The sequence below is a fragment of the Monodelphis domestica genome, chromosome 4 (assembly GCF_027887165.1).
Source record: "Monodelphis domestica isolate mMonDom1 chromosome 4, mMonDom1.pri, whole genome shotgun sequence".
NCBI classification, from domain to species: Eukaryota; Metazoa; Chordata; class Mammalia; order Didelphimorphia; family Didelphidae; genus Monodelphis; species Monodelphis domestica.
In genome coordinates this window covers 246,650,759-246,673,644 of record NC_077230.1, presented here as the reverse complement: position 1 = coordinate 246,673,644, position 22,886 = coordinate 246,650,759, and the positions used below count along the sequence as shown (strand labels likewise).

The window sequence follows — 22,886 nt, the reverse complement described above, 5'->3', positions numbered from 1 at the left end:
AGAGTGGTAAGGGCTAAGCAATGGGGGTCAAGTGACTTGCTCAGGGTCACACAGCTAGGAAGTATCTGGGGTCAAATTTGAACCTAGGACCTCCTGTCTCTAGGCCTGGCTCTCAATCCATTGAGCCACTCAGCCGTCCCCACCCCCCACGATCTTTCTTAAAGAATATAAGCTCCTTAAATTCAAGGACTGTCCAACCCCCCCCCCCCCCAAATCAATCAGCAAATATCTATTTGAGTTGTGATTTTTAGATTCTCTCCATCTTGCTTGGTCTACCACCCAGGAATGTGCACACCCACATTACACGGGCATGTGCTAGCAAATGACAAATCAGAAACAGTGGACAGACCTCTGGGCTGTCCTAAGTCAAGCTAAGCTATCATTGGTACAGATGAGATGCAGGAAAGTGGCGTAAAACCGTCTATACAAGGCATGTCACTTCCTCTCTCTCCCTTTTCCCCCAGAAAGGCGACTCTGGCTTGGCAGCATGCTAAGTGTTCCAACATCTTGGCGTGGTGGCAGCTATTTGTCTGGGTTTGGCGGTGAGTTTGCCGTTAAGCTGATTCAGGTTCAAGCATTTTGTCTGAGACCTTTTGGAGTTCAGGCTGATTCCTTCCTCCTTACTTTCTAGAGCCTCTAGTCTTCCTTTCGGCACTAGGTAGGTGGGGGAAAACCTACTCCCTTTCCTTCTTCCTTCCCACTATATCAATTAAATCACCATAAATTTCTAGCTGACCTGGGTATTTTATTATTTGAGATTTTTCCTGGCGATCAATTAAATTTAGACTTTAAGTCACAATGCTAAAAATTATCTTTATAGAGTACCTACTATGTCCATGATGGCCAATCTATAACATGCACGTCAGCAATGACACGTGTAGCCATTTTCAATTTCACTGTGCCTTGGGGGCTGGGAACTGCTGTGCAGATAGCTGTGGCTGTGGCTATGCCCTGGCCTGGTGCGGTAGTGGTGGGTTTGGAGGGGGTTAGAAGGGTGAGACATTGCTCCACTGGCTGGCCGTTAGGGTGGGGGTAGCAGGCAGCCTGTGCCATGGGGCTGGGGTGGTTGGGCTCCCACGAGAGCGGTGAGGAGGAACATGCATGGTTATAATATCAAAACCAACAAAAGAAACAGATTGACAGATGAAGTTAGTAGCGCTTGCTTGGGCTTGAAGTGTACAAAATACCAACCTTCAATTGAAGATTTAGCCAATGAAATTTAGCAGCAAAAAAGTCACTGATAGGCAGGTTAGTTAAAGAATTACCCCTTCCCCTCACTTATCTTAACTCAAGGCACTCCCACACATGTTAAATAATATCAAGACCAACAAAAGAAACTGACTCTGACAGATAAACAAAGAAAGAAGTCACTAAGCAGGTAAGTTAAATAATTGGTTTTTGGTTTATTAAATACAGTTATATATTACAATTATATTTTTGTTATTTAAACTATAAACATTGTGAAATTATGGTTTTTTTCTCAAAGTGACACCACCTGAGTTATGCTCTAGTCAACTAGTTCAAGTGGGTTTTTAGAGTCTCTAGGATCAAATATAAATTTCTCTTTAGCTTTTAAAAACCTATACAACTTGACCCCAATTTATCTTTCTAGTCTGAGTGGTATTACTATCCCTCCCATACTTTGCTATTCGGTCAAATTGACCTCTTCCTCATAAATCATACTCAGTCTTATCTCCCTGTCTTTACACTGGCCATAACTTCCTTTATGAGATTGCTTAGGTACCATAATCAGTCTGTATGTGCATATGCATGTATACAAACACACCCCAAAACACACATAACATGTCCTATTAGATTGCAAATGAGAGCAGGGATTGTTAAGGATTGTTTCTCTGTCATCTACAGTGCTTGGCACTTAGTAGACAAAAATACTGTTACTTTAATATTTTTATCCTTTTTTCTTTAAATCCTTAGCTTCTATCTTACAATCAATACTGTGTATTGGTTCCAAGGCAGAAGAGTGGCTAAACAATGGGAGTTGCTTGCTGCATATGTCACATAGCTATGAAGTGTCTGAGGCCAATTTTGGACCCAGGACCACCTGTCTCTAAATCTGCTAAATCACCTTTAGAGCTGCTTTTCATTTTTATTCATTTGTCCCTAGTTAACAAAGTTGTGAATGACTATGCTGTGAATTTTAAAAGTCTCCATCTTGGTATAGCACCCAAAAATTGCGCACACCCACACTACACGGGCATGTGCTAGTCAATGACAAATCAGAAATAACTAACTGCCCACCTGGGCTGTCCTAAGCCAAGCTAGAGCCAACCATTGGCACTTGTGAGACACAGTAAGTGAAGTAGGGAACAGCCTCTGGAATTCGCTCACTTCCAGTGGAGAGAGCTAGATGCAAGTGGGTGTTGGAAGCTTGGACAGGGAGGACGCCCGCAGACAGCTTTCGTTCAGATCGGTCACGTGAGTTAAGGACTGATTCTTTCCACCTTGGCCTTGGGCCTAAAACTCCCTCGGCCTTGGTCAGAGGTTGAGTAGCCCTTTTCCCTTTTCCCTTTTCTCCTCTCTCTCTCCTTTCCCCACTCCCATTGTGATTAAACCTCCATAAACTCCATTCTGACTTGAGTGTTTCATTTTAGGAATTTCATAAGTAAATTCCTTGGCGGCCATTGTTCAATATTACAACAATCTTAAAAAGTGAAATTTTCACTATTACAATGCAATGGAAAGTTTCATAGTGAGTGAAAATAAGACTGCAACATATTTCCAATGAAAAAATGCACAATAAGAGAAGCATAAAAAGTATTATTAGAGAACTGTTTGGTAAAAGGGAAAGTGGGTCATTCACCAGGCAAGAAGGACAGATAATTGACGGACAGCCTGAATACTCCATTGGTACTCACAAACTATCAAAAGATCTAGCTAGGAATGGGCATGCATGTCTGCTACTGGGAAGTCTGAGGCTAGGAGATCACTGACTACAAGTTCCAACAGTTGTGAGCTACAGAGTGCTAAGATGATCAGTTGCCTTCACTAAATACAATATCAATATGCTTCCTTACTTCCACTCCCCCTAATCGTGATCAAGATTGCCTAAAAAAACGGTGAACTGGCCCAGATTGGAAACAGAGAAGCTCAAAGCTATTGTGATCTATAGCAGGATTGGATCTGTGAGCAGTTGCTGTACTTCCAGGGTGGGTGAAACTGGGAAATCAAGACACCTCCAAAAGAGAGAGATTTTGAAGGTTTTCAATATATTCACCAAATCATTAGATTTTAAGAATCTGAGGGGACCTAAGCAGTCACTATTCTAACCTGTACCTAAAAAAAGAATCCCTGAAATAACACATCTAACAAGTGGTTATCCAGTTTCTGCTTGAATATGTCCAATGAAGGGGGGGACCCATTAGCTGCTGAGGCAACCATAATCTACTTGAGGATAATTATAATTGTTAAAAAGTCACGTCCCCCATAAGGCCCCCCAAATGAAGTCTAAGTATACCTCTTTAGCAATCTTTGTCCACTGTTCTAGTTCTGCCATTTGACTGCAAAAAGAATATGTCTAATCCCCTTTCCGTATGACTATCTTTCAAATATTTGAAGATATGTTCTAAACGCATCTCCTAATTCACCTAACCTGATCTTTATATGGCATGAACTCAAGGCCCTTCACTATCCTGGTTGTCATCCTTTGGATACCCTCCAGTTTATCAATGCCCTTTCTAATCTCTTGCACCTATAACTGAACACATAAAAATTAATAAATTCATTAAAATCCCCAGGACTTTTTTCAGGATAAATTTGGTCTAATCATGTATGTTTCTTCCATCTTGTATTTGTGAAAGTAATTAAAAAAATTTTTTTATAACCCTTACCTTCCGTCTTGGAGTCAATACTGGGTATTGGTTCTAAGGCAGAAGAGTGGTAAGGGCTTGGCAATGGGGGTCAAGTGACTTGCCCAGGGTCACACAGCTAGGAAATGTATGAGTCCATATTTGAACCCAGGACCTCCCATCTCTGGACCTGTCTCTCAATCCACTGAGCTATCTAGCTGTCCCCAAGTAAGAGTTTATATTTAATCTCAATCTTATCTCATTAAATTTGGCCAAATGCTTCAATTTATCAAGACTTTTGGTCTTTACTCCTTTATCCAACGTGTTAGTTATCCCTTCCAGTTTTGTATAATCTGAAAATTTGAAAAGAATGCCATTGAAGCTTTCATCCAAGTCAATGATAAAATCTGTTAGATGAACTTTGAAGAACAAAGCACAAATCCATGAGCCACTCTACTGAAGACTTCTAAGCTGACATCAAATCATTAAAGATTGCTCTAAGTAGAGCCATTCTACCAGTTCTGAATCTACTTAACTGTACCACTGTATTTCCTACAATACTAACACCAATGGATATGATACCTGAGCCATTGTCAGAGATCTCTAAAAGATTATGGAGAACATGAAAGATGCCACAGGAATGGAACATAAACTGTCACAATTAAAAAAAAATTTAAAAAAGGTTGTCTTCAAACTATAGACCAGAGTGAGTTTCTGCTCTTCAAAATTAAAAAAAGAATTATTACAGATTGTTAGTGAAGACTTAGAAAAGGAAAAGAAATCACCATCAACAGGATTTGTGGGATTAAGACAAGTTACATGGGATGAAAAAATTTGCACTGTTGGAGAGAACATCCCTGTAAAATCACATACCTGTAATATCTAAGAATGGATTAGTTAAATTGAATTATCAGATCACTTTCTCCTAAACAAGAATCACTGAATCTGAACTAAACAAAACTAGCTATATACTTCAGAAATTTTATGTAAGATGACAGTGTCCACAAGTGAAATATGCCATTGGTATTTTGTCAGTACAAGGCTTTGTTTGACCTACATATCAGCACAAATATAACTTTAAAGGTCTGTGCATTTATGACTACATATAGGGTTAGCATTCCAATATTAAAGTTTGACAAAGGTGGTCATTCAATAAACTTTTTTAAAGCACTTAACATTATGTTAAGCTTTGCAGGTTTAAAAAAAAAGGGTAAAAAAACAAGTCCCTGCTTTCCAGGAGTTCATAATCTAATGGGGAATATTACACACATAACTATGTACAAACAATCTATATACAGGATGAACTGGACATCATGAACAAAAAAAGTGGTACTAGAGTTAAGAGGGATCAGAAAAGGTTTCCTGCACAAGGTGGGATTTTAACTGGGGCTCAACAGAAGTCAGGAATTGAGGATGAGTAGGGAGAGAGTTCCAGGCATGAGGGATAGTGAAAATGTCCGGAAAAGACTTTACCTTATCAATAACCCCATTCAGTAAACAAGTTTAGAAATATGTCAAGTCTGTGTCACAGGACCGGAATCTGAAGATGAATGTGGCTGAAGGCTTAGCAACACAATTGTGCTGCATTTTTAAAGAATATAAAAACACAAACCATTCCCCACATCCCCAAAACTGGAGTGGCCTACTCCACTGACTACAACACAAGCTGGACAGTGAAAGGAATTGAGTCACCCAAATGGAGGCATATCCAACTAGGGCTAGAAATGAATACCAGATTAGTCTCATCTCCTAGCCAAAGATCTGGAAGAGTAACTGTGGTGGCTCTAAAATGTGGAGCAGTGCCCGACGGATCATCTGGATGGGCCAGCCCAACGACTCCCGAAGGGGGTCCCGAATTCCGCAGCTCCAAAAGAAGGACGTTTAGAAATCTGCAGGCGGGTTTCGGTGGGCACTCTCCCAAGAGGTCCTCGCTCTACTTTTAGGTCGCCAAGCCCCAGATGACACGAATAACTGGGCGCAGGCAGAGCAGAGCCATCTCCTCCCCCACGTCAGGGTCCTCCCGGAGGCCAAGCCCCAAATCTCCCGCCTTGACTCCCGTCAGAGTGAGCTTCTGTCTCCTCGGGGACTGCGGGAGAGGAGACGTGCTATTTGACCGAGCTTGTCTCCTCGGGGACTGCGGGAGACGCGCTATTTGACCCAGGCGGCCTCGGACTTCCTTAGCCCCGAGGGCTGAAGAGAAACCGGTGGCCGGTTGGGCTCCGAGATAGGGAGTCCCCCCTACCCCCACCTCTACCCCGCCCCCGGTCGAAAGGTAAGCCAAATATCTGCAGACCACCTCGGCCAGTCCCGAGCCTCCACTCACCCAAGACTAGTCGGGCAACGTCGGACGGTAACAGCATGATCAGGCCTCTGAGACTCCCCCTCTTCCCGGCGCGTCTCAGGAACCTTCCGCGTAGCAACGCCGAGACCGCATCTCTCAGTTCCAGCGGCGGCGTCAGCTGCGGCACCGAACCCCGAGGTAACTCGTCCCGCCCTCGGGTTCTACTAGAGCCAATCGCTCCTAGGGAGAAAGAAAGGCGCGGAAACGCGCCCCGCCCTAACACTGAGTTAAAGGAGCATCATTTCCGCTTAGGGAATGATGGTCGGGGGGCGGGAAAGGTAGAGTGGGCGGTTCTACGTCTGCGCAGTGCATCTTAATTGAAGTCCTTGAAGGAAGATGGTACCGCTACTAAAGGATCATTCCCTATTAGCGAACTGCTGCCCAGGAGGGTGGGACAGGGGAAGGAGGGGACTAGTGGTACGCCTGCGCAGAGAGAGTCACAGAGGCCAAGATCTCCCTGGATTCTCCCGCCATGGACGGAGACTGCGCACTGATGTTGGGTTTGAACCCGGAAGCGAGAGCTGTCGCGCGGGCGTTGCGCTTTCTGGGTCCCGTGTGCGTGAGAGAAGAGGCTGGAAAGCAGAGGGCGGACCGAGGCGGCCTTCTTTCTGGAGGCTGCAGCCTACGGATACCTGCGGTAGGGGGCGAGGGAGAGCGCATAACGCATCTATGGGGTTTGGGGGAATTCTGCTTTGGCATTCTGGGATTGGGGTCTCTCCCTTTACCAGGGCTGCTCGTGGCTACTCGCCTGGCGGCTGTGTCCGAGGATTCCCCGCTTTTCCTCTCCTGGGTCCTGACCCAGGGCCGTGGGAGGGGGTGGTTTCAATCTCCCAGGGAGAATTGGAAAGGGAGACCAGAAATCCTCTCCCCACATCCATTCCTCTCTCTGTACCCAATCTGTGAATCCAGCTGGCGAGCACTGGCGCTTCTAAACAATCCTTTGGTTCTTCTTTATCTCGGACCCTCCTCTTTCTTTGATTTTTGGTGGCTTCTTTTTGACCTTCGTTTTCTTTATCCACTTATTCCCTTCAGCACAGAGCCTCTCTTATGATAATAAGGGCAATCTTGTTCTTGAGGCTGGCTAAAGCTGGATGACCCAGGGTGGATGACCCGTTATTTAAAATGTTGTCTTCCTCTTTCAGCGGTTATAAGGGCGGTGCGTGGCTTCACGAATCTTTGAGAAACGAATTAATTATTCTTTAAATAGTGAAGCAGGAGTATTCCAAACAATCCCACTTACTTTTTAACCCAGTTTCTGAAATGAAAAACATCACAGTCAGTGTCACAACTTCCAGTCACTGTAAGTAAGAATATAGCTGTAAAGGATCCTTAGATGAGAAAATGAAAACCTTGAGAAATTAAGTGATTTGTCCAGGACTACACAGCTAGCCAGTGGAAGCTAGGATTAATACTAATAATAAACGTTTATATAGCAGTTTCTGTGTGCGGGATGCTTTACAATTAACCTCACAATAACCATAGGAGGTAGGTGCTATTATTATCCCCTTTTTACAGATGAGGAAACTGAAGCAGAGTTAGGTGACTTGCCTAGGGTCACACAGCTAATAAGTGTCTGAGACTGGATTTGAATTCCAGTCTTCCCAACTAAATGCCCAGCACTCTAGTTTACTTCCATTTACCTACCCTGATTGGAAGCCAGGTCCATGTGCCCAGTGTAATGTTATTTTTTTTATACCAAGCCTTCTAGAATTTTAAACTAAAATGTTTCCCTCCTTTTTTAAAGGAATTTATCTGTATCCCATAGAATTGTTGATAAAGCTAGGATAATTTGTGAAAACATTTTCAAGACCTTAATGCATAATGCTGCTCTCTTTGCTTTCTCCCTCCCTCTCTTCCTCCTCCCCATTCTGCCTGTATCTCTCCCCTTTTTCCTGTCTATATTTCTCTGTGTGTAGTAATATTATTATAAGTGGAAACTGCTTATTTTGCCAGATTGTTTTAATTTGTTTTAATTTTTTTTGTTTTAATATTTGTTTTATCTACATTTAATATTTGTTTTAATCTACAATGTTAGAGGAAAGAAGGAAACTGAACTGGGTTCTAATCCTACTTCAGCTACTTTTTATTCACAGAATAAGAGTTAGAAGGGACTCTTTTGGCCATATACCTGTACTGAAGAATTCCTCTGTAACCACTGGTAATCTAACCTATTGCTTGCAGCACTCATATGGACTGAGACAGATATATAAGAGAACCAGCATAATAGTTTAGAAAACTCAGGAAAGAGAGAGTTATCAGGGAGGAGCAGGTTCAAATTCAGGACACAGGCCAATAGGCCAAGAAAGATGAGGTCTAAGAAATGATTATTATATATGGCAATTAGAGAGTGTCTGTGAGTTTGGAGAAAACACTTTTAGTTGAATGTTGAGTTTGCAAGCCAAATTGTAAAGAGTTGAGGAGTGACTGAGAGGAGAGGACATTTAGGCCAATAAATAAAGAACTATTTCATGTAGTTTGGCTAAGAAAGGGAAGAAATATCTCTGATGTTACCTTTGAGTGGATGATGGAGAATAATGAAGATTTCTAAGGATGGGGAAGAATTGGGTATGGGTTAAAGCAGTGGAGAAAAATTTGGTTGATTGGGAGAGATTGAAGACTGGAGAGAGTGAAGATGGTATGTGTTATAGAATAAGGGAGGGTACTGGATCAAGTGAACAAGTAGAATGTTTGGTCTTGGTCTAGAGAAGGACCTTTGTTTCGATGAAGACTGGCTGAAGGGGGGGATGTGAGAAGTGTTGTCAAGGGGTTTTGAAATGAAGAGAATAGTTGAAGAAGTTGATTGGCCTAAATTTTAGCAGTAAAGGGGCAAGCTCCTCAGTTGATAGAGGGTTTTGGGACTGCACAGTGACATGCTTAATGATTCACAGCTAGGTGAATTGTGTGCTGGTTCTGAAGTCTGGATACTTACTAGCTTTGTGACCCCAGTCAAGCCATTTAACCCTATTTGCCTTAGTTCTTCATCTGCAAAATGAGCTGAAGGAAATGGCAAGCTAATTGATTTGTAATTTATATTTATCATTGTTAAAAATGCTAAATGTTAGAGAACTAAGAATTATGATACTTTAGTAGTTGTGCTTTTTCAATTTGTATTATTATTCTAAAATGCAAAGTTTGAATCTCTTTTGAGAGTAATTTTAGGATCAGAAACATGCTACCTCTCCAAATCCAGAAAATGAACTATTTGGAGAAGGTACCATGAAGATGCCTCCACAGACCACACATTGCACCAGAAGATCCAGAGTGAACTTTGGGATGTGGTGATTTGAACTGTGTGGGGTTGAATACATTTGTTTTGTATGTATACTCATATGCTGAAGGGGACTGCTCCCTAACTGGCTTTTTGTCAGTGCTCTTAGCAATCATTGGTTTTGTTCTCTTTTCCTTTTATCCCCAAATTTTTGTAATTTAAAAGTTGGTTATGTTTACAAGATCCATTGGAGAGACTAGTCTTCCACAGGTCTGGGGGTGGGGGTGGTGGTGGTGGTGGTGGTGGTGGTGGTGGTGGTATATAATTGAAAATCTGTTACCCTAAAAAAGAACTGCTTTTCCTGGGAGCCCGCTGACTTCCTGTTGTTACATACTTCCTGTAGACAGAGGATATTAGGCAGGAAAGTGGAGGGTCCCACCCTCTTTGGCATGAGGACAGAGAGCTTGGTGGTGGGTAAGGTGGGCGGTTTGAAATGGCTGATCAGCCATGGGCATGTGGTCTTTATTTTTGTATCCTTTTATTCCTTTATTTCTAATGATCAGTAATAAATCCCTTAAAATATAACATTTTTATTATCAACATTTAATTTTTTTTTCAACATTTAATTTTAATTTTTACATTTAAGCTATTGATATCTACTCTTTGGGTCAGGTGATTTAACATATTATCATCATCTCACCTGTCATTTAACCCATATCTTTCGATTTTGCCCACAAGGAAGCATGAGGAACATAGGCAAATCATTCAACTTCCCAGAGAGGCAGTTTCTTCAGAGGGATAATAATATTTGTACTGCTTAACTAAGAGAAAATCTTTTTTCTTGTGATTTCATTCTGTTAGCAATATGTAAATCTTTTAGAAGCAACTAAACAGTAGACTCCTATTTGTTAACATTTATATTTAATTTATGTTTTGACTTATAGCATTACCTTATTTTTCCTTATAGATCCCTGTCGTGTGGATCAATAACTTGAAACATGAGCCTTGCACTTAATGATTTACTACTTTGCTGTCGGCAATTGGAAAATGACAGAGCCACCGAACGAAGGGTAGTAAATGGAATCATTTTATACTGTTCTTATCTCAAACAGAGAAATTGATGAATAAAAATTCCTTTTTAAATGTATTTTCAGAAAGAAGTTGAGAAATTTAAGCGTTTGATCCGAGATCCTGAAACAGTTCAATATTTGGATCGGCACTCTGATTCTAGACAAGGAAAATATTTGAACTGGGATGCTGTCTTTAGGTATTCTGTTGAATAAATTTTGTTACTTCATTTTTAATCCATCATTTTTTATAATTTAATGGTTACTGTTAATTTTCCTTTCATGCTTTGGATTTCTTTATATTGCCATTTTTTAAAGGGCATAACACAATTTCCACAAAATAATATCTGGATAAATTTTAATTGATTCAAAACATAATAAAAGTATTATGTTTATGTAAAGAATGTAAGCAGATTAGAAATTGGATTCACATTTTTCTTTGGTCAATTGCTAAAGTTGTTAGGTTAAAATATTTTAAACATTTTACAAGTTGGTTACAAAAATGCATTTAATTCAGGAAAGGGATGCTTATCTTAGGACTTTGTGATTTCATGTTACTGGGTGAAAGTAAGAGAAAGTAGATGTCACACTAAGCCTCTTTAATATTTTATAAATATGTATAAAATAAACCAGTAAATCCCAACACCATGATTAATTTAACCTTTGTCACTTTTTCTATTGCACTGCCACTGCTGTTATAGAAACCAAAGGGATTGGACTGGACTAAATACCACTTTTTATTTTTATCTGCCTCATGGACCACCAGGATCAAATAATTCATCACCTTTTTGGTTTTAAGAATGCCCATACATAGTTGATCTGGTAGTTAGATAGGAAACACAGTTTATTCTCTGGACTTGGTAGAACTTGCCTGGGTTTTCATTTCCTTGAGAATCCAAAGTTACCTCCATGTTATAATAGTAAAGCATGGGAGTTATACTTTATTAAAATGTTTGTTAAATTAATTTTTATATATTATAGTATCTATGGTGCCATTCTGAGTATTATTTATTCAAGATTTTAGAATCGGAAGACATAGCCTCTTTCTTTTAGTTTAGGGTTAATTGAGACAAAATAAACATAGTTAAAGGAGTTAAATATATATGTTTCTCATTGTACACTCTTCTGAAACTAGTATATATTCTTGAGGCAGGGAAACCATCTTTACAGGATGTGAACATTGGTGCTTGCAGTATGGGAAGAATTAGGTTATTTTAGATACGGGTGATGGTAGGGGAGAAAAGGGAGAAAAAAGAGGTTGAATTAACTGCAAGAAACAAGTTGAATATTAATGACTAAAGTAATTGAAGCTGTCCTATAATAGAAATGAAAATAAGAGAACTGAATAATAATTTGAATTATAATAGTTTAGCATTTGTATGGTGCTTAAGGTTTGTATGTGTTTTCTCACTTGATCCTTACAGCTGCTCTGTAAAGCGTGTGTTTTTGTTGTCTCTGTTTTATAGATTAGAAAACTGAAGCAGGCAGATTAGACAACTTCTCCAGTATCACACAATAATTAAGATACCTAAGGCAAGATTTGAACTGGAGATTTGAACTCTTCTTGACTCAAGTCCAGCATTCTTGGTTTACTGGAGGCTGGTAGGATGTCACAGAAGAGAGCAGACTTAGTTAATCTAGAGGAGATATGAGTCAAAGTTAGAAACTTAAAAGAATTTTTTTTTTAGTTGCATGTACTCTTTAAAGATGTTAAAAGTAATTCCTGCAGATCATTTAATAGAATATTTTATTTTCTTGAAGGTTTCTGCAAAAATACATACAGAAAGAAACAGAATGCCTACGAACAGCAAAATCAAATGTATCAGCTTCAACACAAGCCTCCAGACACAAAAAGATGCAAGAAATTAGCAGCTTGGTTAAATACTTCATCAAATGTGCAAATAAAAGTAAGGGACATGTTATGTAATTGTTCATGGATTGCCTAATGGTTATTTGCTATAGTTGCCTTAGTTTGAACATGGTAAAAGAAAACTTGAGGGATGAGTCCATTTACAAAAATATAACTAGGATTTGTATTATGATTTTGAGTATTGAATTTTTTATTTTTCAGTTTTTTGATATTGCTTCTCAAATAGAACAGGGTGAACTGGTTATGCAATTATTTTGTTCACCTGAGTAACTGGAAGGATGGTAGGACTCTCAGCAGACATAGGGAATTTGGTAGGTAGAATGAGACTAGGGGGAAGGATGATGCTCTTTTGAGCATGCTTAATAAATTTTTGAGTAAGCTCCATGAGAGAGGAGTACAAGATAAAAGCTTTGGGTTGGGATACCTCCTCTTGGAGTACAGCACAGTTTTTTGTATATATTAGAGGTTTAATAAGTGCTTCTTGAGGCTTGCATATATCCAAATATTATGAGAATTAAAATTTGATTGTTTTTAAAATGCTTTGAAATCTCAACTATTGTTCTTCATTCCAGTTAAGTCTACCAAAGTAAAAAGTATAAATTATAGGAGAATGTAATGGAAATGAAGTTTGATTGTTAATCAACATTGACTGATGAGAATAATATATAAAGAAGTTCTTTCATGATTACATGGCATTTACTTGTATTTAAAATATTCATTTATATGCAGATGAATGCTGAGTACTTAATAATGATAACAGCTAGTATTTATATAAGGCTTTAAAAATTGCATGGTTCTTTATATATTATCTAATTTGATCTTACAGTACCTTGGGAACAAGGTGATATTATTACCTACATTTTACAGATAAGGAAACTGAGGCACAAAGCAATTAAATGATTTGCCTAGGGTTACTCAATTAACAAATGTCTGAGGCAGGATTCAAAGTCAAGTCTTCCTGAGTCCAAGTCTTTTTTGCACTATGCCAGTTATATTTTCTTTTCAGGCTAAGTATTCTCTCTGTAAGCTTGGTTGTACTATTAAACTTAGTTATTAAATCCCTTATTTATAGATCAGTTTCAACTCATCCTAGGAATAGTTATTCTGTATTTTGAATTCTTTGAGCTGGAACTTAATAAATGCTTGCTACCAATTCCTTTATTAGAATTTTAGTCAAAGGAATTAAAAAATAGAATCCTCTAAATTGCTATATATAATATTACTAATTTATTTAATCGAGTCATATTTTGGTTGGTGATATTCTGCCTTTCTTTACTAGGAGCCCCCAGGTTAAAATGCCAAGAGCTTCTAAATTATGTCATGGACACAGTGAAGGATTCATCCAGTGGAGCTACTTATGGAGCTGATTATAGTAATATATTGCTTAAGGACATTCTTTCAGTGAGGAAATACTGGTGTGAAATATCTCAGCATCATTGGTCAGGTATGCTCTTTTTTTTTATTAAGTTTTTTTGTTGTTGAAATACTTTGATGAAGTAATATGGCAGTCAGGAAATTCTTTTTTTCTGAGTTGTCACATTTCTTATCTTTATTTAATATCTTACATAATTGATTAAAAATATTTCATGTGGGCTAAGCACTTCAGTATCTTTCTATACTCTTAGAATCATGTACCTGTAGTTTGAGTTGCCCATTAGATTTTGACTTTTGGCTCTGTTATCCATTCATGTTCAGTTAAGAGAAGAAAAAAAATAGTTGCCAATTTTTTGGTCAAATTAAACTTATAGTGAACTACAGCTTCATAGTTTAAATAATATATATCAGAAATAAGACATTTCTAAAATGTGCTTTTGTAATGAATGTGAAATTCTATACTCAGAATAAGAGCAGTTAATTTTCAAGCTTGTCTGTCAAGAAATTCTGTAATGTCTCCTTAAAGTAGAAACCTTCATAATATCCTCATGTTGTTGTTATGCTTTCTTTAGGACTAGATCTTTTTGCAATGGAGAAAACGTTGGTTTTGGAGACTGTAGACCTGGGTTTGACTCTTTCCTTCTCCATTTACTATCTGAATGGACTAATCATGTAAACTTTCTTGACCTTATGTTCTTCATTTTTCAAATTAAAGGTTGGATTAGATGTCCTTTAAGGATCATTTTAATTCTCAGTCTCTGATTCTAGACCTTTCCCACAGTCTTTAAAATTTTGATGGTCATGCTCATGTGTTGTCAGCTTTTAGAGGCTTGGAAGTAATAGTGTTTCTTTATCTCAGTTTCTACCTTTACTGTTTAGGAAATCTTTTTAGGTCAGGTTGTTATTTGCCAATGTTATTCTGTCATGACATCCCTCCATTTTTCCTTTTTCTAATCATTATAGAAAAGATAAAGGAAAACCATAAAATCCTTATGTACTCTCCTTTCAAACTTTAATATTTTCCTTTGAAGCAGGATTAGAGCTTGCCTATTTATATATTATCTTGGTACTATTCAGCAAAGTCACACTCTACCTATATTTCTCTATTTTCAATAAGGAATCTGTATTTTATAATTTCTTCTTCATCTACTAAGAATTCTGTGAAAGGGAAAATTGGAGGTGAGGTAGGGATTTCTGTGGGGTTTTTCTTTTTGTCATTGACTTCTTGCAATATGTGTCTAGGAGAGGCATCTGGGTAGCTCAGTGGATTGAGAGCCAAGCCTAGAGACGGGAGGTCCTAGGTTCAAATCTGGCCTCAGACACTTCCCAGCTGTGTGACCCTAGGCAAGTCACTTGACCCCCATTGCCTAGCCCTTACCACTCTTCTGCCTTGGAGCCAATACACAGTATTGACTCCAAGACGGAAGGTAAGGGTTTAAAAAAAAATGTGTCTAGGAATGGGATCTCTAGTTCCAAGAACATGTACATTTTAATCACATTTGTACTATTAAGTCCAAATTACTTTTCAGAATGATTGGACTGTACCATCAGTGCATTAGTATGCCTATCTTTATATACTAGAAAATAAATGCCATTCAGTTTCTGTAAAAGATATATTCTTCTTGGTATTTGAAACCAAGTATCATTAAACCCCAACATTTTTTGTAGAAGTAGTGATCAATTCATCAAAACAATTTTTTTGATCATCTATATTCTTTTCAACCAACATATATTGTGTACTATGTCCAATTTTTTCAATAATATTTTAATGAAAATGTCAGGATAGCTTCATTATAGTGAATGCTTTAATTGAAGTGTATACCTTAGAAAATTATCGATATCTTTAGTATCTATATTTGCAAGTAGTAGAACATCTTGATTCACTTAAAACATTTAAAATTCTGATTTAAAAGAAATACCTTATTTATTTTTGTAACTATTTTTTTTTTAGAACTTCTGGCCCTGTATTGTACATTGTATCTCAAGCCATCTAAAGATATTAATAGAGTTTTAGTGGCTAGAATAATTCAAACTGTAACCAGAGGATGCTGTTCCCAGACGGATGGAGTAAATTTAAAGTTTTTTGATTTTTTTTCAAAGGCCATGCAGTGTGCAAGGTAATTTTAAGCAATTTTTGTACTTAAAGTTCTAAATGTATTTATCATAAATGCAGATCTGACCATGTCACTATCCTACTTGGTTAACTCTGTGCTTTCCTGTTGCTCTAGATTCAAATACAGACTCCTCTCTTTAGCCTTATTTAAAAGACCTTCATTGCATTTCCCCAACTTGTCTCTGAAACTTCTTTGTCATTACTTCTCCTCCTGTACCCATTGATGCAGCTGACCTGTCCTTCTCCTCACAGCTTCCCTTTTCCAGTCTCTCTGCCTTGGCCCTAGCTATTTGTCCTCTATCTGTAAATGTACTTACTCCCTTCTCATGTCTTCCATCCTTTAAGATGCATCCTAAGAACCACCTTGAAGCATGAAACCTTTTCCAGGTCACTATCTCAGGTTATCTTGTGATGAACTACTTTTGTCTTTATTTCTATTGACTTTCATTACATTTATGCTATATATACTTATTGTTTCCCCCATTAGGACCTTGCGAATATGAATTATTTATTACATTTATAACCATCCACATAGTACAATGTCTGACACATAGTAGATGCTTCATAACTGCCTGATCAACACTTGATTGATTTTTTTAAACCCTTTCTTTATTAGTAATAATTCTTTTTTTTTTAAACCCTTATCTTCCGTCTTGGAGTCAATACTGTGTATTGGCTCCAAGGCAGAAGAGTGGTAAGGGCTAGGCAATGGGGGTCAAGTGACTTGCCTAGGGTCACACAGCTAGGAAGTGGCTGAGGCCGGATTTGAACCTAGGACCTCCCATCTCTAGGCCTGGTTCTCAATCCACTGAGCTACCCAGCTGCCCCCTAATAATTTTAAGAGAAAGGTAAACTAGGCAAATGGAGTTCCATTACTTGTCTAGGGTCATATGACTAAGAAATATCTGAGATTGAACCCAGGACTTTCTGACTCCAGGCCTGATACTCTAACCACTGTTCAATCTAGCTGCTCCAGTAGATTGAGTCTTTTATTTATTATTTTTAGACACTTATCATCTGTCTTAGAATTGATAACTAAGTATTTTCCAAGGTAGAAGAAAGAGGTAATGACTAGTTATAGTTGGGTTGACTAGCCCACGGTCACATGGCTAGGCAGTGTCTAAGGCCAAATTTAAACTCAGGATCTCCTGTCTCCAGGCGTGGTTCTCTATTTACTAAGCCACTCCAGTTGATTGATTCTTAACTTGGTCTTTTTCCTCCCTTTCCTGTATTTTTCCCCTTTGTTCCCCTCTACATATTTTGTGGTTTTGCCACACTGCTCTGGTTGCTGTCCTTTGCACATAGCATCTATTTTCCTTCTTGTTGTCTCTGCATTTACTCTTCATTCCTGGAATATTCTCTTTTCTCACTTCTGTATCTTGGTGTTCCTGGCTTTTTGTAAATCTTAGCTTAGATTTCGCCTTTTGAGAGAGGCTTTACCTCATTTCCTCCTAGCTCTAAGTACTGTTCCCTCTCAGGTTACCTATCATTTATTCCTTATATGTCCAATGGTTTGCATAATGCTTGGCACACGGGGAGCAATTAATAAATGCTTCTTGATTGATTTGATTTAAATTTTTTCCTTAAAAATTAGTCCAGGTTAAGAAAGGGTTTTGTTTTTGTTTATTTTTTTTGTATTTGTAAGTGTAAGATATAAACCTTGCCTTCAAGTAGCTTATAATGTAGTTGGGCAAATTAGACCAGTCTATCAAACAGTAAATAATGAAATACAGACTGATCAAGTTCAAATTAGTATGAAGGAAACAAAAAATGGAACAGGAACAAGGATGATACTGGGCAAAAGTATATGTTGGGAAAAAATCAAGTTTTTGGAAATCAAAACATTTTATATATGTAAAGTATTAGAAGTGGATAAATGTTTGACTGGACATTATTTTGGTAGTGGATAAAGTTAAGAAGAATGAGCCTTTTATTTCCATAAATGGGCCATTCTTACTATTATACAGAGTAGTTTGCACATATAGAGTTGTGTTATTTTTTGTTAATTAGAAAGTGTTTATTAAGTGGCTACTGTATGCCAGGCACTATGAAGCACAGGGACTACAAGACACAAATTAAATAGTTCCTGCCAATGGACAACCTATGTTCTTCTCTTGAAACTGAGGCCATAGTAATTTTGAAATGAGTGTTGTTGGCAGTTCCATTTTTATGTAACTTCATAATTGTCATAAAAGCAAAACCTCTTAGTTTTTCTCTTATATAATACTCTTTGGTTTCTTTTGTTGGCAGGCAGGAAAAGAGCTCTGCGGGCCTGAATCATATTCTAGCTGCCCTTAATATCTTTCTCAAGGTCTCTGCTGCAAATTTTCGTATGCGAGTTTGCAAGTTAGGGGAAGAAATCCTTCCTACTCTGCTTTATATATGGTCTCAACAAAGACCAAATGATTCTTTGAAGGATGTGATTATTGAGTTATTTCATCTGCAAGTTCGTGTTCATCACCCTAAAGGAGCCAAAACCCAAGAAAAAGGTACAAGAACTTTTACTCATGTTGTTATTCTTTTAAATTTGCTTACTCTTTAAAGTAGTCCTAATTAGTTCTAATTGAAATAAAGACAATTTGTGATAAAAGTTGTTTCCCAGTTGAACATACCTCAGAGGATCATATTAATAAGGCTTACCTATGTTGAAAAGTGTCTCTAGCTTCTTTTATCTGATTGATATTCATTAGTTGATTGATATTTGTTAGAATTAGAATGTTTCATTCTGTATTTTATCAGCTAATTCATAGACATTAATAAATATCTGCTATGTACTTAGCATAGTCCTAGTCATTATAAAGACTTAAGTAAAGAATACTATCAATAAAATACAACTAGCACTTATGAAACAATTGAATAATAAAAGAATATGTAATTAAATACTGACTAGTGTATAATATACTATTCATGCTACTAAGTCAGTGGAGAGGAAAAGATTATAGACTTTTTGTAGGATGTAGAACCTGGGTAATGTCTAGAAGAATATTTGATATTTGGATAGGTAGAAAGGAGAGGGTATGAACAAAGTCATAGAAGTGGGTTTTTTCTCCCACCTAATATTTGTGGGAGGCAGAACTATTCTGTGGTAGCTTGGTAGTGGAGTGGTAGTTTCATATTTTGAAGAAGTAGAAGTTTTAAAGTTGGCCAAGTTGAGGTTAGAGGACTTTTAAAGCTGCATAGAGTAGTTGATAGTTCATGAGCAAAGGTGAAATATTAGATATTCTTAAACAGGGGTTAACATGGCAAAATACATGCTTTAAGTTTTATGTCTGACAGTCATAATAAGTCTGGATTGGAGGGAAGATGGATTAAAGATGGTAATCTTTGCAGTAACTGAGATGTGAAGTGAGGAGAGCCTGGATGGAAATAATTGGAATATACTGATGTAAGAATTGATGGCAGAAACATGGTGGGGAGTAGCAGGAACTAATACCACAAACAACACCCCAGATTCTCCAACAAATTGAGAAAAAATTCTAGACCTAATTTTTTTTTTTAAACTCTTACCTTCCATCTTAGAATCAGTGTATTGATTCCAAGGCAGAAGAGTAGTAAGGGCTAGGCAGTAGGGGTCAAGTGACTTGCCCAGGGTTATACAGCTGGGAAGTGTCTGAGGCTAGATTTGAACCTAGGACCTCCCATCTCTAGGTTTGGCTCTCAATTCACTGAGTTAACCAGTCCCCCCTCTAGACCTAATCTTGATGGAGGAAATTCCGAAAAACGTCACTGACTTATTTTTCCAGCCCATATTGTCACAGGGTGATTGAGAGAAATCTAGGAACCCTGAGAAAGAGGTCTGGCCAAGATCAGTTGGGCAGAACACTTCAGCTCCCAGAGACAGATTGGGCCCAAGGACAAAGAGGAGGCTCCAGATGCATATCCTGTCACTGTAATGGAAATAGCTGCTCTCTCTCAGCTTTGTTGCTTTTACTTTGTTTTAGTTCACAAATCCAGAGTAGACTGAAGAGGGGATTAGGGTGGCCAAGATGATGACAGTTGTTGCCATTGTCACTGTACTGAGAGTATAGCAAACTCAGAAGCAAGAGTTAACAGTGTGGTTCAGAGTCTGAAGTCTGTAGAGGAATAACCCAAGTTAGATTCCCATACCAAAGCAGAGTGAGCCTGTGCAGCTTGTATTTCTCTCATTTTGAATCTCAGCAGAGTTCTCCAGCCAGCTGAGAAAGGACTGAATCCAGCAGTAGTCTACTGTTGTTTAGATTCATAACTAGGCCAGGAACCTATAAAACTAAGACCAAGAGAGCAGCAGTCAGTTTGTCCTAGATCAGACTAGTTTGGGAGCTCTGGAAGCTTATAAAGTTCTCAGCCAGAGTTGACCCTGAAATCTTGGAATAATATGATCCTAAATGCCCCAAGAAAGCCTAGACATTCCTGAGCTGCTCAGAGCATGGCCCAACATCACAAATAAAAAATAAAAATTTTATTAAATGGCTGCTACGAGCCATATACCATGCTTTACATACTTTACATACTTTACAAATCTTATCTCATTTGATATTCTCAAAAACCTGGGAGGTAAGTGCTATTTTCTTCATTGTATAGTTAAGGAAATTGAGGCAGACAGTCATTAAGTGACTTGCTCAGAATTACATAGCCAGTAAGTATCTGAGGTCATATTTGAACTTATGTCTTCCTAACACCAAGTCCAATGTTCTGTGCACTATGGTGTTGCCACCTTCATATATTAAGTCTGAAGTCAGAAAAGAGTAGAAAAATGAGCAAATTTAAAAAAAGAATCTCACCATAAAAATCTATTAAGCTGTTTTTTCAAGCCCAGGTAATTATTGCTTTTATTTTTAAAACCTGGGAAACTAGAATATTAGTGCCATTGATTCACTTCAGATAAATAGCCAGATATTGAGCTTCTACAGTGTACCAGGCCCTATAGTAAATGCTGGGGATACAAAAGTCATGTTAGCAAAGGGAATTATTAGGGGGAAAAATTGATTGAGCTGTTGGGGGGAGATAATGAATTTAAGTTTGGACATAATGAAGTGACAGTAGTATATTCAGGTTTAGTTATTTGGAAATAGGTAGCATTTATATATTTTATAAGTGTTTTCAGAGCTCATTACAAATATTATCTCATTTCCTCTTCACAACAATACTGAGAGGAAGGTGATAGAAACGTTATGATAGGAAATGGAGATATCAGTATCCCTTGTCTATATCCTTCTCTATGATTATAGCAAAAACTATATAAGTATAGAAACACATATTCACATTTTATGTATAATTTTTTTTAGTTGTTTGCTGTGGAAAATTGAACTAAGTGGATACTATATTTTATGTATTTTGGAAAATAGGAGCTTATGAATCAGCAAAATGGCAAAGTATCTTATATAACTTATATGATCTCCTGTTGAATGAGATAAGTCATATAGGAAGCAGAGGAAAATATTCTTCTGGATGTCGAAATATTTCTGTCAAGGAAAACTTGGTGGAATTAATGGCAGATGTTTGTCACCAGGTATAGTAGTATGTGCACACTCTCCATTTCTTTCTCTCTCTCTCTCTCTCTCTCTCTCTCTCTCTCTCTCTCTTCCCCCCACCTCTATATATGTACATATATAGAATATAATAAAATGCTAAAATATGGAGAAGTATAACAGCTATTAAGAATTTTCTTGATTTTTAAAAATTAATCCTGTAGGGGAGAGAAAGAACATGAATCATGTAACCATGGGAAAATAGTCTAAATTAATTAATTAAACAAAACATTTTAAGTTAAAAAATTAATCCTGGAAAATTTTTGCCATTACCTATTAGTATGTATTAGAGGTACATTTTCTGTTAAACATTCTTTGGTAATGCTTCCCTTAACTGACTGTTCTTAGATACTTTCCAGCATAGTTAAAGTATCGGAGTCAAAATGTTTCTTGTTTTTTCAAAATTAACATATATGTTTGAAGTATCAAAATTAAATGTTTATTCTTGGCTCATAGCTTCTGTTTTCCATCTATTTGAGAAGAGTATGTGTTGGTGTTTGGTTTTTTAACTTCACTTTATAGACTAGTTTTCTCTAAAAACTGATGGGAAGAAAAAGTCCATTCTCTTATGTATGACTTTTCATTTGAAACAGGTCTTCGGTAAAGATACCAGAGTCCTAGAGATTTCTCAGTCTTGTGCCACCACACCAAGAGATTTTTGTAGTGGCAGTAGAACAAGCAAAAGGATAAAAATAGAATTAGGCTGGGAGGTAATTAAAGATTACCTTCAAAAGTCACAAAGCGATTTTGATCTTGTGCCATGGTAAAGTACTTTAAAGTTTTTTCTTGTTCATTATTTTCTTCTGTTCTCTATAAAATAAATTTATTTTAAAGACTAACCTAATTTCTATAATATTGCTTTGAAATGTCAAAAGGATTGGAAAACTTATATGGAAACTTGATATTACATGTAACTAGTAAAAAAATTTTTTTATGATAAAAATAAAATGTTAAAAGGAGCAAATATGGTCAGGTTGTGAAGGAAAGCCATTTACTGGTTTATAATGCCTAAATTTTTATCTGTTATAAATACTTTGCTTTGCTTTGCAAAATAAATATAACCAACTGTTGAAAGTAATGCTATTATTATGTCTTTGGTTCTTAGAGGAGGTCTTAGGCTATATATGTAATTTTTTTAATACTTAAGTTATTATTTTAATCTTAATAATAATAATTATTTAACTAACTATAGTTATACATATATTATATAATTAACTATAAAAGCTAACATTTATATGGCACCAACCATGTGGCTCTGTGCTAAGTGATGTTACAAAATCTCATTTGAGGATCACAAGCATCCTGGGAGGCAGGTGTTATTATCCTCATTGTACAGATGAGGGAAACAAGGCAAAACAGGTTAACTGACTTTCCTAGTGTTAGTAACACCTAATTGTCTTTAAAAAATTTTCTGATCTGGATTTTTCTATTCTTAGCCATCATAATTAATGTTTATATATCTTGAGAATTTTGTATGTGGGCAGAAAATAATTTCTTCCTCTTCAAGTCACTTTGGTTTTATTTATCTGTGTGTACATGGTATCATTTCTATGAAATATAAACCATAATGGTAGGGACTATTGTATTTTTGCTGTTTTAT

The 22,886-nt window shown here is 37.4% G+C and overlaps 2 protein-coding genes across 5 annotated transcripts in view; one reads left to right on the top strand and one right to left on the bottom strand.

The window, feature by feature from the left end:
- The window catches only part of LOC100026819 (protein NPAT), a 47,554-nt gene extending 41,170 nt beyond the window's left edge, over positions 1-6,384 (bottom strand). Inside the window, exon 1 of the mRNA XM_001371383.5 lies at positions 6,130-6,384. Within this exon, the coding sequence (XP_001371420.2) occupies positions 6,130-6,166 (37 nt within the window). The 5' untranslated portion in view covers positions 6,167-6,384. The remainder of the gene's footprint in view (positions 1-6,129) is intronic.
- A 129-nt stretch (positions 6,385-6,513) lies between these two features.
- The window catches only part of ATM (ATM serine/threonine kinase), a 166,829-nt gene continuing 150,456 nt past the window's right edge, over positions 6,514-22,886 (top strand). For 3 of the 4 annotated variants that reach the window (XR_008911315.1, XM_056794437.1, XM_056794435.1), the window contains exons 1-9: positions 6,514-6,784; positions 10,323-10,425; positions 10,510-10,622; positions 12,184-12,329; positions 13,572-13,736; positions 15,618-15,783; positions 18,030-18,268; positions 21,104-21,267; positions 21,880-22,049. Coding sequence is in view for 3 of the 4 variants with exons in the window: in XM_056794437.1 (XP_056650415.1) it covers positions 10,354-10,425; positions 10,510-10,622; positions 12,184-12,329; positions 13,572-13,736; positions 15,618-15,783; positions 18,030-18,268; positions 21,104-21,267; positions 21,880-22,049 (1,235 nt within the window). In the remaining variant the exon portion in view is untranslated. Of the gene's footprint in view, positions 6,785-6,842; positions 7,448-10,322; positions 10,426-10,509; positions 10,623-12,183; positions 12,330-13,571; positions 13,737-15,617; positions 15,784-18,029; positions 18,269-21,103; positions 21,268-21,879; positions 22,050-22,886 lie in introns of those variants that run through there. The other variant, XM_056794436.1, reaches the window with a different exon arrangement.